Source organism: Astyanax mexicanus, chromosome 13 (genome assembly GCF_023375975.1).
Source record: "Astyanax mexicanus isolate ESR-SI-001 chromosome 13, AstMex3_surface, whole genome shotgun sequence".
Lineage (NCBI taxonomy): Eukaryota > Metazoa > Chordata > Actinopteri > Characiformes > Acestrorhamphidae > Astyanax > Astyanax mexicanus.
In genome coordinates this window covers 35,355,073-35,372,214 of record NC_064420.1, presented here as the reverse complement: position 1 = coordinate 35,372,214, position 17,142 = coordinate 35,355,073, and the positions used below count along the sequence as shown (strand labels likewise).

The 17,142-nt window shown below is 41.0% G+C and overlaps 1 protein-coding gene across 1 annotated transcript; it reads right to left on the bottom strand.

Moving 5' to 3' along the window:
- Positions 1–930: 930 nt before the first annotated feature.
- usp21 (ubiquitin specific peptidase 21) lies at positions 931–17,128 on the bottom strand. Its single transcript, XM_007239152.3, has 13 exons — positions 15,745–17,128; positions 13,778–14,025; positions 6,714–6,767; positions 6,430–6,547; positions 6,076–6,190; positions 5,322–5,444; positions 5,167–5,231; positions 4,524–4,627; positions 4,353–4,439; positions 4,181–4,259; positions 3,354–3,461; positions 2,093–2,207; positions 931–1,441 (listed from the first exon to the last, which is right to left on the bottom strand). Exons 2-13 carry the CDS (start codon positions 13,931–13,933, stop codon positions 1,351–1,353), a joined length of 1,215 nt encoding a protein of 404 aa, XP_007239214.3. The 5' UTR covers positions 13,934–14,025; positions 15,745–17,128; the 3' UTR covers positions 931–1,350.
- Between the last annotated feature and the right edge of the window lie 14 nt (positions 17,129–17,142).

Below are 17,142 nucleotides of genomic sequence, written 5' to 3'. Positions count from 1 at the left end.
GAGCTCCTTGGTAACGGAATATACCATCCTCTCCCTGTGGAGGGGGGGAGTCCAGAAACCACCACACCGTTACAAACAGTGATGACCTACAGATGGAGCTACGATGACATTAAGTTAATATATATATTGCGTATATAATGCGTGTCCACGACTTATTAAAGCGTGGGAACGAGATCCTAAGGCATGGCCACGACGTAGGGCTGCAACTAATTATTATTTTGGTAGTCGACTAATCTGATGATTATTATTTTTTTGATTAGTCACAGATTATTTCTGCCATGTCCTCCATCTCTTAAAACAATAGAAACAGCTAAAAATGAGATTTAAAAGGCATTTAAATGTCTAGATGTTGTTTAAACGTGGAAAGTCATGATATTTAGTGATTAAATATGTAATCTGTTGTGTTTGGACACTTTTGGAGAAATAGACTAAATTGAGTGTAAACTGTGTGAATGAACCATTTACCGACATCGACATTGTCGATTATATCGACTAATCATTGCAGCCTTATTATTAAAAGTTAATTAAATCATTGCCATAAAGCCGTGGCCACAAGAACCTTTTGCTATGTTCACATTACATCTTGGCGGTTCACATTCACAAATGTAAGTGACCTGTATCTGTGTGTAATGTGAACAAATCTGTCCTTGAAACGTCCCACGTGCACGTGATATGTGTATAAATGTCACCTTCTTCACCCACAACAAAAACGTCATATTTGAGAGACGACTCATAGCTTTATAAAGGTAAAATGAATGCGTTTGTTAGCAGCTCATATGTGGAGCATTTTTTGCTGGTGTGGGAGAGTAAACAGCTGGTCTGAAGTGACAATATGACTTTGTGTGTGTGTGTGTGTTGTTTTTTGTGAAGATTAAGAGTTAAGAGTTTTCTTAACACATTCATCCACATTTATGCAATAAATACAAGTCAGACATAAATCAAGATTTATTTCAGATGTATTACATACACAGAACTTTGAAACAAACCAAAAGTGACCTGATCTCTATAATCCACTGTATTATCTTTCATAGGCTTTTCTACAAAAATAAAACTAGACACCAACAGTGAAGTATATTTAGAATAAATCAGTATTTTTTGACAGACAAGCAATAGCTATGTGCTAGTAGAAAATATAAAAATTTAACCAAGCTTTAAAAATGTTCAGTAAAAAGTATATTTTAAATGAAACAGAAAGTTGAGGTGACTGATTGTATCGGCTCATGTTGTTCATCACAGCTTCCTTACAGCTCCCACAGTTCACTTTTCTCCTCCTTCTGCTGAAAAGCTCATACCTGTATGAGCCATGTGGACGACCAGCCCTTCTGGCTCCTGAGCTCTGCTGAGACATGTTTACTTTCTGGAGGCCATGCAGCTTTTAAGCTGGTAAAAGAGAACGTATGCCTGACTGGACTGAAGCTGGTCTTCAGGTATTTGGGTTACACTGCAAGAGAATGAAAGCATGAAATAATTTACTATGTTCAGTGTAAATACACTATATGGACAACTGCTCATTTATTGTTTCTTCGGAAATCAAGGGTATTAAAAGAGTTTATTTGTCTCTGAGTCTCAAAACATTGCTGTGATGTGAGGATTTGATTGTATTCTTTGGGAAAAAGTATTTAGTGAGGTCAGGATGTTGGATAATTACCAACTCACTTCATCATCCTCAACTCCCCAACTCATCCCACAAGTATTGGAGGAAACAGTGAGCACCACCATCATTCCAGAGAACAGAGTTCCACTGCTACACAGCTCAATACTGGGGGGCTTTACTCCCCTCGCCCAAGCCTGATATTAGGTATGCCAATATTCTGTTGCCAGTACTTCTCAATACAGAGATCAGACAAGCTGTGTGTATTTATTTCCACATCTGTGTCAGCAATGGGTGCAACTTAAAGTAGCTGAATGCGTTCATAAAAAAAGGGTGGCCACAAACATCTGGACCTACAGTGTACTAGTGTCATAAAAGATACAAAGTTTTAAAAGTTTGATCAAGTAGTATCCACGGTGCGAGGCAATATCTGACAAAAATACCATTTAATAGTATGAACCCATTCAGTTTACTAAGGAATTGCACAAGTACCACACTCACCATGAGTCATTATAGCAGCACCAGCCCTCCTCCTCTCGACAGGCGGCTGTGTAGTGTCCCATGTTCACTGTTCCCACATGGTTACACAGAGCATACAGATCATATAGTACTGGACCTGCACACACAGTGATACCAAAACTGTTATCACTGCTAATTGTGATTTAAAAAAAAATCACCCTCCAAAAGGTAGACTAGGGTTCAATTCTCCAGCCAGGCAAGCACTTCACACTACACTGATAAAAGTCCTTGTGTACTGATCCTAAACATACATTCACCTAGTTGTATAAGAAAATTATCTAAATATCATAAATGTAAACGTTCTGTGTGGTCTAAAATAAACACAATAGAACCGGGCTGTTAACTACCCCCTCAATCTGTTGAGAATGCACACACTTTACTTAAAAATTGTTCATGAGTGGTTGGTGGTTAAATTAATGTTTTAATTTGTAGCAGAGATGATGCCTGGCCAAAAAAAAAGTCACCACCTGGATTTAACTAAATAAATGATGTGGGGTTGTTGCTGCAGTTGGTCAGGTCTAGGTTCAGCAACAGTATGTGCTGAAAGAATGAGGTCAGCTGACTCTACCTGAATATACGAATTACAGACCAGGTTACTGCATAAATGGATTTTTTTCTTCCCTGATGGCACGGCCATATTCCAAGATGACAATGTCAGGATTCATGGGGCTGGAATTGTGAAAGAGTGATTCAGGGAGCATGAGATCATCCTTTTCACACATGGATTGGTCACCACAGAGTCCAGACCTTAACCTCATTGAGAATCTTTGGGATGTGCTGGAGAAGACTTTGTGCAGCGGTCAGACTCTACCATCATCAATCAGCAAAGATCTTGGTGAATGAATGCAACACTGGATTGAAATAAATCTTGTAACATTGCAAAAGCTTATTGAAACAATGCCACAGTGAATGTATAAAGCTGCAAACAAAGCTAAAGGCAGTCAGATTAAATATTATTGTGTGATCTTTTCTGGTGCCATTTTTTTTGGTCAGGCAGTGTATTATTTAAAAAACATTCAGTTGTGCAATGCACTCCCTTAAATCTATAAAAGTGGAAAATTGTATAGGCCACATTTTTCTTTTGAAAAAGATTCTTCAAAATGTAGTTGCCCAGAACCATCTGCACTTTCTTTAAGAACAACAATTAAATTAACTTTTTATTTAAAAAAAGGTCCCAACAAAGCCTTTCTGAGTACAAAACAGAACCTTTTTTGCTTAGAATGCACCCATACCCCCAACTCACCACTGTCAACTGGTCCGAATGGTCCCAAATCCAGATCCGTGAGAGGGAATGACACTGGCACTGTGCTTTTACAGAATGAGAATCTCGTCATGGTGAACCGGTTTAAATCTGAGACAGTTAAGTTAACAACTAAACATGCTTCAAATCATTATAATTAATTAAAACATAATATTAAGTACTGGCTCTTTTTAGACCATTTTAATATTTGCACTATTTTGTTTAAACATAAAAGTGTTTTTAATTGTCAATCTTATTTTCAGGGGGAAATTTTTTCCCATTTTCTCCCCAATTTACATGGTCAATTACCCAACCCACTCATTAGGACTCCCCCTATCACTAGTGATGCCCCAAGACTAGCACATGCCTCCTCCGATACATGTGAAGTCATCCACCGAGTTTTCAAACTGCTGCTAATGCAGCATTGCCGAGTAGCATCACAGCGTGCTCAGAGGAAAGCGCAGCGACTCGGTTCCGATACATCAGCTCACAGACGCCTTGTGCTGCGGTCATCACCCTGTGGAGTGATGTGGGGAGAGAGCGCCATCTACCCACCCCAAGAGAGAGCTCAAGGGCAATTGTGCTCTCTCAGGGCTCCGGTAGCTGATGGCAAGCTACATGAACAGGATTCCAACCAGCGATCTCCTGATCATAGTGGCAGCGCTTAACCCCCTAGACCACTCAGAGCCTGATTTTCATGTGTAATTTGAAGTAATGTAATCTTTAATCCAATATTCCTTCACTATGTGTTGAATTGTTAAGTACACAGATTTACACTCCCAATTGTTACACATCACTACCAGCATCCTGTTGAAGGATGTAAAGGATACGTATCACCAGTATTCTGGGGAATCTCTGGATGGACAGCCTTTTGGTGCTCTCCGTGCGGCGGTTACACCTCTCACACATCTGAAAGCACACAAAACAAACAAACTAACCACACACCTACTCAATACATCACACACACACAAGCATGCAGTCTGAACTGGTGCTCATACATACAGGTGAATTCTCCTGTTCCAGTTTCTCCTCCTGCGAGAACAGATCCAGACACTCTCTCAGTGTGACGCCTGTCCTGGGGTCAGCCCTCTGAAACAGCGGAGAGGAAAGCAGATGAGAGCAGGTTGGCACATGCCTCAGGCTGGCTCTGACAGTGCAGGGAGTGTGAGTTACCTTTGGGATCGGCAGTGACAGATCGCAGAAGACGTCGAATGTGTTGGAGTAGTGGGAGCAGACGGAGCAGTGCAGGGAGCTGCGCAGCTGCCCTGAGAACAGATCTGTGAGAACAGAGAGAGAACAGCACTGACAAACTGCAACTGAAAATGAAGGGGGAAAAAAAATGACCTTCTGATTTCAGATAATTGGTTTTAAGAATAAATATATTGAAAATGTTTATGTAATTCTAGACATTTGTTAATGATTGTTGATGATTATGGCTTACAACCAATGAAAAACTAAAAGTCAGTATTTTAAAAGTCAGAAAATTTAAATATGATTTGGAGAGCCATGTTATCTGCTAGTGTTGATCCACTGTGTTATATCAGTTCTAAAGTCAGCGCAGCACTTTATGTTTCCCTCTGTTGACAACTTTTATGGAGATGCGGATTTCATTTTTCAGAACCTGTAGAATCAATACACTTTCCTCTAGCTAAAATCTAAAAACACTGGACCTAAAATCTCACTGCTCCACAACACAGAAACACATATGACACATATCTGTTTGATCATATTAATATAACCAACTGATCTATGCAGGGTATTACCTATGTTCATCCTTTAATAAGCATAATCTGACAACCTGACCAACAGTGCTTACCTACAATCACACTGTCATCTCTGTCAAGATGCTTCTTCCACATAGCACAGGCCTCCTCCGAGATCCTACAGAGAATGACTGATTTAAGTACAAGTGACTTTACAGGGCTGAATGATTTCTAAATAAAGAGAAAGTTTTTATATTTCTCTGTGAACCTGAATCTGTTATAGGTGGTCTCAGGAGTGGTGGTAATGGAGGGGCGCTGAGCTGGCCGGCGGTTGATTTCTGTATGCAGCTGGTCCAGAAGGAAACGCAGGAACTCCTGAGCATCCTGCTGACTGTGAGGGCGAGAGAGTCAGATTGAGAGAGAAATTTACGTTACCTATATGATGCAAACAAAATAAAAGAAAAAGACAAAAATAATGACTAGGACTATACAATCAATTAATTATTTTATTGTTATGATAAGTGTGATACTAATTGCATTTTTTTTCCAAGATACAGTCACACAATCACATTTTTCCAGCATGATAAATGCAACACCAGTTTGTTTTTTTATTATACAGTTGGCAACATTACAAGGACTTACAAGGAGTAATTTGGACACACAGTCTTATTTATTGTTTTTTTTTTATTGATTTGTTTAATGTATTTTCTACATTGTAGATTAATATTAAAGACAACAAAACAATTAAGATTTAATGTCTTAAATATTACATTTACAATATAAAAAAGGAAAGAAAGAAGGAAGCAAGAAGAGGTGTGTCCAAACTTTTGACTGGTACTGTATTTGATCTCAATGCATTTGTCATATACATAAAAGTACAGCATAAGATGTTATTAGATGACTGTTCTATGAATTAATGAATGAGCTACCTAACTATCTATGAGCTCATATGAATGTTAAAACTTCATAATCATCAAAATACATTTACTGCAAAATCAGCCTTAAATCAGCATGGTACGCACCTGTAACCACTGAAATAAGGCACTGCCTCTTTAAAGACCCGGTAGAACTTCCCAGGATTGATGGTGAGATCTCCTCCGTTCACATCCCAAAGACCTTCCAGAACTTTAGTGAATTCTGCAAGACAATAAAATAATATGAAGAAAGTTTTTTTTTATAGTTGAGAGAGATCAGAGAGACAAAAAGATGAATAACTGAAGAAACTACAGCAAGCTTTGGTACAGACAGTGAGTGCAGTACACTCACACAACCCTGCGGGTAATAAAGTAGGTTGTGCAGCTATGAAGTGATGCAGTTCATGACTCTGTTTGTGAAATTGGAGTAGACATTGTGGATTAGTTTGCATATTGGCTCACCATTCATCAGCTCCGGCTCCTGGCTGGAGCACATGTCCTGCTGGTAGGTCTTAGTCAGACAGTAATCTCTAAGACCTCGGGTGTGTGAGAGACACTGCACAATGGAGTTCAGGAAACACTGCAAGTGAAAGTGCAGGAGTGACAGTGAGCGTGTGAGAAATAAGAGAAAAATGTATCACAAATAATTTCAGTGATACAATACAGAATTTAATAATCATAAGAAAAAAAATGAATATTTGAATTAATTCTAAGTAATAAATATATTTTTTATATTATAACTGTACCGTGTTTCCCACATTCCGCAGTCCAACTTGTCCACTGCCTAAAGATAGTTCTTTCTGTGGAATGAACATTTTACCATGAGTTAAATAGTAGAGACAGTCTGAGTGTCCTCTAATGTCTACGCTACTGTTCAGATTTTTGAATAAATGTTCAAACGTGTGGAATAACTGTTCAGAGATCAAAACAGAACACTGCTCATCTGGTGTCAAGATTTAAATGAAATGGAGCAAAAAAACAAAACAAAAAAAACAAACAAAGGTGAATTCCAGAAGAAAAAAAAAATTAATCTACAAGACCTTTTTTAAGACATAGATAACCATATCCTCTTTTAAATAACTTAAAAAAAATACCTGTTTAACTGTTTGAAATAACTTAATTATCTTAATGACATTTATAATAATTATTCATTATAATTATCATATGATATTATAATATTAATTATAATAAGTTTAAAGTTTTAAATTACTATTAAAAGTTTTGGAATTACCTGGTAAAAATGTGGAAATAACTGTTCAAAGTTTGGAATTACCTGTTTATATATTTGGAATACCTATTCAACGTTTAGAGTAACTGTTCAAAGGTTTAGAATAACAGTTTCAAAATTGGAATGCATGTTCAGTGTTCGGAATAACAGCTTAGAATGATTACCGTATTCAAAATTAAACAATTTTCAAATGTTTGGAATACCAGTTCAAAACCAGTGTTTTTTATTGTTGCACTTACAACATTTGTGTTAGTTTATGATGACACACAGTTATTATTAATAAAATATTACTAACATGTTAGTCATGTATCCTTTTTTTTACAACCATGTATAAAACCAGTCTTTAACCCTTAGAATTAAGCAGGATGTTTTTGTTTCTAAGCATATATGACACATACATATTATGTCTTTTATGTAAAGATTTTCAGATGCAGGTAAAAAAAAAAAAAAAAAAAAAAAAGATATATATATATATATATATATATATATATATATATATATATATATATATATATATATATATCAAATTTAGGAGGTTTTATGCAAATGTGTTAATTTTGGTGACTTTACAGAAACAGTGGTTTTACACTGGTGCTTTTTGCATGGATTTTGCAAAAACTATGCAAAAACTATAAAAAAAATATATATTTTCTTATATATAAATCCATTAAATGTGTAAGGGGTCGGCCAGTGCTGCCAGCGGCCAGCAGGGGGCGAGCACAAAAACCCCAGAATGCCAGAAGGTAATCAGTGCAAACGAGACACACCTGCTGGCACTGGTATATAAGACCAAGGAAAGCAGCACCCTCTTGCCACACCTTTGTAGAGGGGTGACCGGTAACATAGGGTACTGAAGAAAATAAAAGAAAATAAAAAGAAAATAAAAGGAAAAGAAAAGATCTCATAAAAAAGAGAGGAAAATAAGAGATCTGAAGAGAAAGCAAAAACTTACAAAAGAAACAAAGAAACAAAGAAATAAAGAAATAAGAAATAAAGAAAGAAAGAAAGAAAAAGAAAAGAGCTCCAAAGAAATAGACTTCTTTTAGCAAGTCTGTCCTAAGTTTCCTTTTTAGTTTGTTTGCCTTTCCTTTGTTTGAGCAATGCCATGTGGCATCTCCTTTGTTTAGTTTTCCCGCCTTTTTCCCTCCTCAGTTAAGAGGGTGTTATTCCAACAGCTGCCTGTCCTTGCCAGTGGCGCAGGAGTAGAGTGTTGGCCCAGCACTGTCAAGGTTGGGAGTTCGAGCCCAGCATAAAGCAGTCCCTCTCACACCACTTCACATCCATAAATCCTTACATAATCCTTACACAAATATTACTTACCTCTTTGCACTTGGGTCCAGTCCTTAATAGTCCCGTGACAGAAAGGTGTGGCCAACATGGACCCAGCAGAGGCAGAACAGTTTAAGGTAGCCCTTCAGAATCAGGGTGCTACCATTGGGCAACATGAACAGCTGCCCAGCAACTGTCAGTGCTGGTTGAGGCCCTCCAAGTTAGAGCTCCTGCAATCCCCACTCCACCTACTGTGGCAGCTCCCACAGAAGCACCTTCACCTGCCATGCCCAGCCCTGTTAGTGGGGATTCTCATGTGGCTAACCCAGAAAGGTATGCTGGGGATCCAGAAGGCTGCAGAGGGTTCTTGTTACAATGCTCTTTGGTTTTTGAGCAGCAGCCCTCTCGTTTCCCCACAGAGAGATCCAAGGTGGCCTACATGATCTCCCTGTTAACTGGGCGGGCACTGGCATGGGCCACAGCCCTGTGGGAGCAGGCCTCCCCAGACTGTGACACAGGCACAGGATTTGCAGCAGCAATGAGGCAAACGTTTTACAACCCTGTCGGAGGCAGAGAAGCCGCTTCCCGCCTGTTGGCCTTGTCCCAGGGCTCACGGTCAGTGGCAGATTATGCCATTGCATTTCGTACCTTGGCTGCTGAAAGTGGCTGGAACAATGAGGCACTCCGGGCTGTGTTTCAACAGGGGTTAAATGGCAGACTGAAGGACGAGCTCGCTACTAGAGAGTTGCCATCCACTTTAGAAGGTCTCTATGACGTATGCATCCGTCTAGACACTCGCATACGTCAGAGAGACCTAGACCGCAAGGGCGAGTCTCGTGCTTCGTACTCCCATCCACCCTGGCGCTCAGCCTCGGGTCAGTCACCGGTTAGCCTGGAACTGCCTGAGCCCATGCAGTTGGGTGGGGCCTCCCTTTCCAACCAAGCTTCAGGATTACGCACTCTGGGGAACAGGTGTTCCCGCAGTGGTGCACAACCATCGGGAAATGGTCAGGCCCGTCCCGGCCAGGGGGACCGGTGAGGGGCCAGAGTTTCTTCCCCAGGACATCAGGGCTCCAATTAAAGGCTTCCTTGTCATGGGGGCCCTGCCAACATACCACCCTGTTAGCCTTTATTGATTCAGGGGCAGCAGGATGTTTTATAGACTCATCCTTGGCAGCCAGTCTCGGTCTGCCTCTGGAGCCCCTAGAACGCCCTCTACTTATCATGGCTATAGATGGCCGAGCCCTGGGTTCTGGACATATAACACATTGTACTGGTCCTATCACATTGCGGGTAGGGCCTCATAGTGAGAACATAGTGTTATATGTAACCCAAGCCCCCAATCTGCAATTAGTGCTGGGGTTCCCCTGGTTAGAACAACATAACCCCCGCATTGATTGGTCCACTAAATCTGTGTTTGCTTGGGGTCCCCAGTGCAAAGGGCACTGTCTGAACAACCTGAGGTCCCCCCATAAGATTCTGACTACCCAGAGCCCTGAGAAACAGGATCTTAGGGGGGTTCCCCAGGAATATTGGGACCTCCAGGAGGTTTTCAGTAAGGCAAAGGCCCAGGTCTTGCCTCCACACAGGGAGTATGACTGTGCGATTAACCTCCTCCCGGGTACTACACCACCAAGGGGGCGGTTGTTTGCCCTTTCAGCCCCTGAGCGCTCAGCTATGGATGCTTATGTTCGGGAGGCATTAGAATTGGGCTTTATCCGCCCTTCTTCTTCACCTGCAGGGGCAAGCTTTTTCTTTGTGGGCAAGAAGGATGGGGGCCTTCGCCCCTGTGTGGATTACAGGGGTCTTAATTCCATCACTGTGAAAGACCGCTACCCCCTGCCACTCATGTCATCAGCGTTTGAGGCACTGCAACAAGCCACCATATTTACTAAACTGGACTTGCGCAGTGCCTACAACCTGATACGTGTTAAGCAGGGGGATGAGTGGAAGACAGCATTCATCACTCCTACTGGGCATTATGAGTACCAGGTTATGCCTTTTGGACTCATGAATGCCCCTGCTGTCTTCCAACGCTTTATTAATGAAGTACTGAGGGAGGCTCTGGGTCATTATGTATATGTATACCTCGATGACATACTTATATACAGTAGGACCCCTAAGGAACACATCGGGCATGTCAGGCGAGTTCTCCAGCTGCTACTGCAGAACCGTCTGTACATCAAGCTGGAGAAGTCTGAATTCCATGCCTCCACAGTGTCGTTCCTGGGCTTTGTGGTGTCCAAAGGCACCCTCCGTATGGACCCAGCCAAGATCAAGGCTGTGGTGGACTGGTCCAGAAGAACCGTTTGTCATCGAGGTAGATGCCTCAGATGTTGGCGTGGGAGCGGTACTCTCCCAGCGCCTAGGCCCAGCCAAGAAGCTCCATCCCTGTGCATTTTACTCTCACCGGCTCACACCGGCTGAGCGTAATTATGATGTGGGGGATAAGGAGCTTCTGGCCGTTAAGCTTGCCCTCCAGGAGTGGAGGCACTGGCTTGAGGGGGCGAAACATCCCTTTGTTGTCTGGACCGATCATAAGAACCTGGCCTATATTCAGCAAGCTAAGCGACTGAACCCCCGCCAAGCGAGGTGGGCAATGTTTTTCTGCCGCTTTGACTTTGTGCTGTCCTATAGGCCAGGTTCCAAAAACATCAAGCCAGATGCTCTCTCCAGGCAGTGGGCACCTCTGGGGTCCGACCCTATCCCAGAGCCTATTATTCCTGCTCCTCGTATCATAGCCCCTCTCCAGTGGGAACTGGAGACCACCATCCAGGAGGCACTTAGACAAGAGCCGGATCCAGGGGGTGGTCCTCCTAACAAGATGTATATTCCTACTGCGGCGAGGAGGCAAGTCATGTCCTGGGGGCATGCCTCACCATTTTCAGGGCATCCAGGGGTGACAAGGACCCTGGAATTCTTGCGCAGGCGGTTTTGGTGGCCGAGTATGGAGAAGGATCTTCGTGCCTTTATCGCTGCATGTGAGACATGTGCACGCAACAAAACACCCCGGTCAAGACCTCAAGGCCTTCTTCATCCACTGCCCATCCCATCACGCCCATGGTCCCATGTCTCCCTGGACTTTGTTACTGGCCTGCCCCCCTCCAAGGGTAACACAGTCATTCTGGTCCTTGTCGACCGTTTCTCCAAGGCCTGCAAGTTTGTGGCATTGCCCAAGCTGCCATCGGCCAAGGAGACAGCGGCACTCCTGTTACAGCACGTGGTCAGGATACATGGGATGCCAAGTGATCTGGTGTCCGACCGGGGACCCCAGTTCACAAGCCGTTTCTGGAAGGCCTTTTGCCGGCTTATGGGGGCCTCTGTGAGTCTCTCCTCTGGATTTCATCCAGAGTCCAATGGTCAGACCGAGAGGGTCAATCAGGACCTTGGCCGGACTCTGCGATGTTTGACCTCTACCAACCCCTCCTCTTGGGCGGATCACCTGTCATGGGCGGAATATGCCCATAACACCCTCTGGCATTCATCCTTGGGCATGTCACCCTTTGAATGCCAGTTCGGGTTCCCACCGCCCATGTTTGCCGAGCAGGAGCGGGAGGTAGGGGTCCCTGCTGCTGAACATTTTGTGCGGCGTTGCCGGAGAGCCTGGCAAAAGGCTCGGGCATCTCTCCTGAGAACGACTGAGGCAAGGAAACGAGTTGCTGACCGCAAAAGACGGGGTGCACCAACTTTCCGTCCAGGTCAGCGAGTCTGGCTGTCAGCTAAAGACCTTCCACTTCGGGTAGAATCCCGAAAGTTGGCACCACGGTTTGTGGGGCCGTTTAAGGTAGATCGGCGTATTAACCCAGTTACTTACCGGTTGCACTTACCACCATCTATGCGGATCCACCCTACATTCCATGTTTCTCGCCTCAGACCCTTCCTTTGTGGGGCTGGGGCTCCTCCGGCCCATCCTCCAGCTCCTCGTCTTATTGATGGCTCCCCAGCATATACTGTTCGCCGCCTCCTGGACTGCCGCAAAGTGCAGGGTGGTACCCAGTATCTGGTAGATTGGGAGGGCTACGGGCCAGAGGAACGGTCTTGGGTTCCAGCACGCCACATTCTTGACCCAGAACTTATCAGGGAGTTCCGACAAGCACGTGCTGCGGGCTTGGGTACTTCTGGGGCCGTCCCTAGGGGAGGGGGCCCTGTAAGGGGTCGGCCAGTGCTGCCAGCGGCCAGCAGGGGGCGAGCACAAAAACCCCAGAATGCCAGAAGGTAATCAGTGCAAACGAGACACACCTGCTGGCACTGGTATATAAGACCAAGGAAAGCAGCACCCTCTTGCCACACCTTTGTAGAGGGGTGACCGGTAACATAGGGTACTGAAGAAAATAAAAGAAAATAAAAAGAAAATAAAAGGAAAAGAAAAGATCTCATAAAAAAGAGAGGAAAATAAGAGATCTGAAGAGAAAGCAAAAACTTACAAAAGAAACAAAGAAATAAAGAAATAAGAAATAAATAAAGAAAGAAAGAAAAAGAAAAGAGCTCCAAAGAAATAGACTTCTTTTAGCAAGTCTGTCCTAAGTTTCCTTTTTAGTTTGTTTGCCTTTCCTTTGTTTGAGCAATGCCATGTGGCATCTCCTTTGTTTAGTTTTCCCGCCTTTTTCCCTCCTCAGTTAAGAGGGTGTTATTCCAACAGCTGCCTGTCCTTGCCAGTGGCGCAGGAGTAGAGTGTTGGCCCAGCACTGTCAAGGTTGGGAGTTCGAGCCCAGCATAAAGCAGTCCCTCTCACACCACTTCACATCCATAAATCCTTACATAATCCTTACACAAATATTACTTACCTCTTTGCACTTGGGTCCAGTCCTTAATAGTCCCGTGACAAAATGATTATAGTTTTGAGTCCTAAAAGATCCTACATGTATAACTGATTGTTCAACTACTAACTAATCTAAATGGAAAGATTCCTAGAATATTTATACACATCTTAAAATATCCTCTCAAGCTCTGCCTCTCCCGCGGTGCACCCTGCAGCACGGCCTGTCTAGGATGTTTCCATTTATAGATCTCTGATCCCATTATCTCAGGCAGGGAAGACCCAAACTTAGACATCACTGGGGTCAAGAGCAAAGGCGTTAATCTGGCAGTGAGACGGAGCGTGAGGGATCTCTTATGGGTGTCTGTACATGTAAAGGGCATTTTACACCATGTATATAATGCGCACAGTTTTTGCACAGTCCAAGAAAAAAAGAAAAAAAAATTAGGACTACTTTTTTTCTCTTCTGTGAAGCCAATTAGCCTGCTAAGACTGTCTAACACACTCTACGCTTTCTGTACAGAATCATTTACACTGAAGCTCTGTGTGTGTCTTACCTCCCTGTCGGCCACCAGCAGCAGCCCCATAAGGGAGGTGTAGAGCACTGACTGGGAGATGTCTGTGCTCTCAGGCTGGAGGCCATTCTGGTTCAGCAGAGAGCGGCACAGGGCCCGGCAGGAGTTATCCATGTGGTTGGATGCGGCTCTCGGCATTTGGCCCTAATACAGGGTGAACTGACGCCAGGCAGATCAGAGGAAGAGGAGTATGAATGGAGATGGCAGTGTAGAGCTATAGCCTGAATGACCTATAAAACAAACAGCAGATGAATTAAAAGATGAAAGCATATATACACCTCTGGAAAAAATTAAAAGACCATTTCAGTTTCTGAATCTGTTTCTCTGATTTTGCTCTTTATAGGTATATATTTGAGTAAAATGAACATTGTTCTTTTATTCTATAAACTAGGAACAACATTTCTCTCAAATTCCAAATAAAAGTATTGTTATTTAATGCATTTATTTGCAGAAAATGAGAAATGGCTGAAATAACAAAAAAGATGCAGAGCTTTTAAACTTTTTAAAGTTCATATTCATAAAGGTTAAGAGTTCAGAAATCAATATTTGGTGGAATATCCCTGATTTTTAATCACAGTTTTCATGCATCTTTACATGTTCTCCTTCACCAGTCTTACACACTGCTTTTGGATAACTTTATGCGACTCCTGGTGTAAAAAGTCAAGCAGTTCTGCTTGGTTTGATGGCTTGTGATCATCTATCTTCCTCTTGATTATATTCCAGAGGTTTTCAATTTGGTTAAATCAAAGTTTAAGTCTATAAATTTGCTTATCTTGCCACTTGCTTTAATATTTTTAATTTTTATTTTATTGTGTTATTTTATTAATTTGCTCATCTTTTTTATCCGTTTTATCCTGGTCCTGGGAAACTATGGGAAACTCCTCACAGTGAGGGGTCAAAGATCAAACCCACACAACCAGACCCCTGATGTTGTGTGGCACACTGTGCCGCCCTTATAATATGGTTAATATTAACATATAACTTATGTAAATCTATTTTACAATAACCTAATTCTATACTATGATTATAGAGCTTTATTATTATCTCTATTCATAATTCTGTAAACTTTTTAAAACTCAATTTTGGCTTATTACAGATTTGTAGCAAGCTAAAAAAAAATGATATATGCAAAGATTGCACAGGAGTAACATATCATCTGTGTCATATCAGAAAACCTATATTTCTGAAGTGGCAACTTTAGAAGAGAACTTTTAAATACTAATATATTTTAGTCTAATTAATAATTTTAGACCTTTTGGAGCATTGTGAATGGACCATTCATCAAGAAGTTACAGAATGATGTTAGAATGATTGTATGTATTGATTCTAACATGTTGGCTTTGTGTTAAAATGTATTGTAATGTATTGTTTTTTATAAATGATTAAGTATCAGGAACTATACACTATATATAAGAATACTGTACATCTGCCAACTCCAATATTACTTTGATTAATAGTCTGTAAATTCCTATCAAATATCTAAAGTCTGTGAAATTGTTTTTTGTATGTTCTCTTTAATTTAATCCATAAACTGCAACATTATTTTAATTAATAGGAGGTTAATTCACAGATAAATCAACTTAATTATCAATCAATTAAATTATTTTTCGATTTACCTTTTAAAAAATGTATAATTTCCTAAAAGAACTTCAGTCAGCTTATTCTAAATAATATTCAATAAATAAAATTAATTACATAAACATGTATTGGGTTATATAATACCGTATTCCTGAATGTACTGAACTGAAGGTATAGTAAAGTACAGCCAAATAATTGCCTACACTCATGAACTCATGAACGGCTTTAATCATGACTACAATACTTATAAAAAACATACAGTTAATAACAGAAACATAATAACATAAATAAAGATTAATTATTTAGCTAAAGATAAATTATTTAATCTTTAAACTTTTTTGTGACAGAAATGTTTTGTCATTTTTACTTACAGTCTCGTCTCCGGTGGTCACACTCCACTCAAATCCCAGCAGATGCTGAACATCAGTTATCCAACAAAGCTGTGTAGAAAATTTCTGAACAAATATCCCGTTTTTTTTTTGTCACTATATGTTCTCACTTTCACTTCAGGCTGCTACTCACCTGGCCACTGTACAGAGAGTGACCCTTAATCACCACTAATCTTTCCTCTCCTCTCCCTGTACGACTGTCTATACTTAGCCAAGTCCTCTCACCATAGCTGGAGCAGATTACACCAGTGAGCCTGCCCCCATAACTCTGCATTACACTAGCAGGCCCATACGCAAATAAACAAACAAATTCATAAATAAACAAGTAATGCACATTTTTATATAAATCAATTGTTTAAATTCAATTGTACATCACGTTTATAAGCTACACAATAACTACAGTGGATTACAGGGTTTACTGGACAAAAGTCATATCTCATTATCTCTCTGCTACTTTCTCATATTGACCTTAAGAACTAAATGGGTTAAAACATAAAACTGTCAGTCCTTTTTACACAAAAAAAAGAAAAAAATATATAATAAAAATATTTACGTTCACATGTTCACTATCGCTTAAATTTTATGATACACTAAAACAGCATCCACATTCTACAAAATCATACCATCAAATGTCACACATTCAATACAGATGGATGACAAATTAACCCCTTTCTGACACACACAGAATTTATTTCAAAATGATAACAAATTTTTAACTATAAAACTAAACCAGAATTTGAATTTTTATGTGTAGAGTAAAAGGTCATTTCCAAAAAAACATCGCTATAACACCTGCGTTTATATTTGTATCTTTTTCTTGGATGCAATACACATTGTTTTTGCACCTAAATACATAATAAGCACGTACATCACTTCCTGTGTGCCCAGAATATATTTAGAATTGTCCGAAAATGTATTTAAACACTATTGCAAATGAAGAAAAAAATGATTTTTTTTTTTTTTTTTTTTTTTTTTTTACAATGACCATCATGTCTCAAAAGCTTAAAGGAAAAACCATCATGAAGTCACAGTAAAGGGTTGTGTTATCAGATCCCATCAGAACAGCGAACAGAACAGTGCAGCCTGATATAGGGTTTGCAACATAACTCTGGAGGAACCGTTTCATTGAATTAGAATAAATGCTCGATTTTTTGTTTTCTGTGAAGAGTGTTCACTGTGCAGTATAAAGTCAGGGTTGAGTAGAATTTCTAAGTTGTAAAATCAATCATGGGTAAGCAGCGCGACCTCTCAACCGGAATAGTGGCTCAAATTCAAGCCCTTCGCCAACAAGGCTTGACCCAAACTAAAATTGCTGAGCAGCTCGGCATCAGCCAGTCTTCCGTCTGCAAAGCTCTCAAGAAAAACTGCAGCAAACTGTTC

Excerpts from the sequence above, each read along its gene's own strand:
- usp21 (XM_007239152.3), bottom strand. The coding sequence starts at position 13,933 with ATGCCGAGAGCCGCATCCAACCACATGGATAACTCCTGCCGGGCCCTG. Across the intron at positions 5,445-6,075 it reads CCTTATTTCAGTGGTTACAG|TCAGCAGGATGCTCAGGAGT; the intron begins GTGCGTACCATG and ends TCGCCCTCACAG. Across the intron at positions 4,628-5,166 it reads AGATGACAGTGTGATTGTAG|ATCTGTTCTCAGGGCAGCTG; the intron begins GTAAGCACTGTT and ends CTGTTCTCACAG.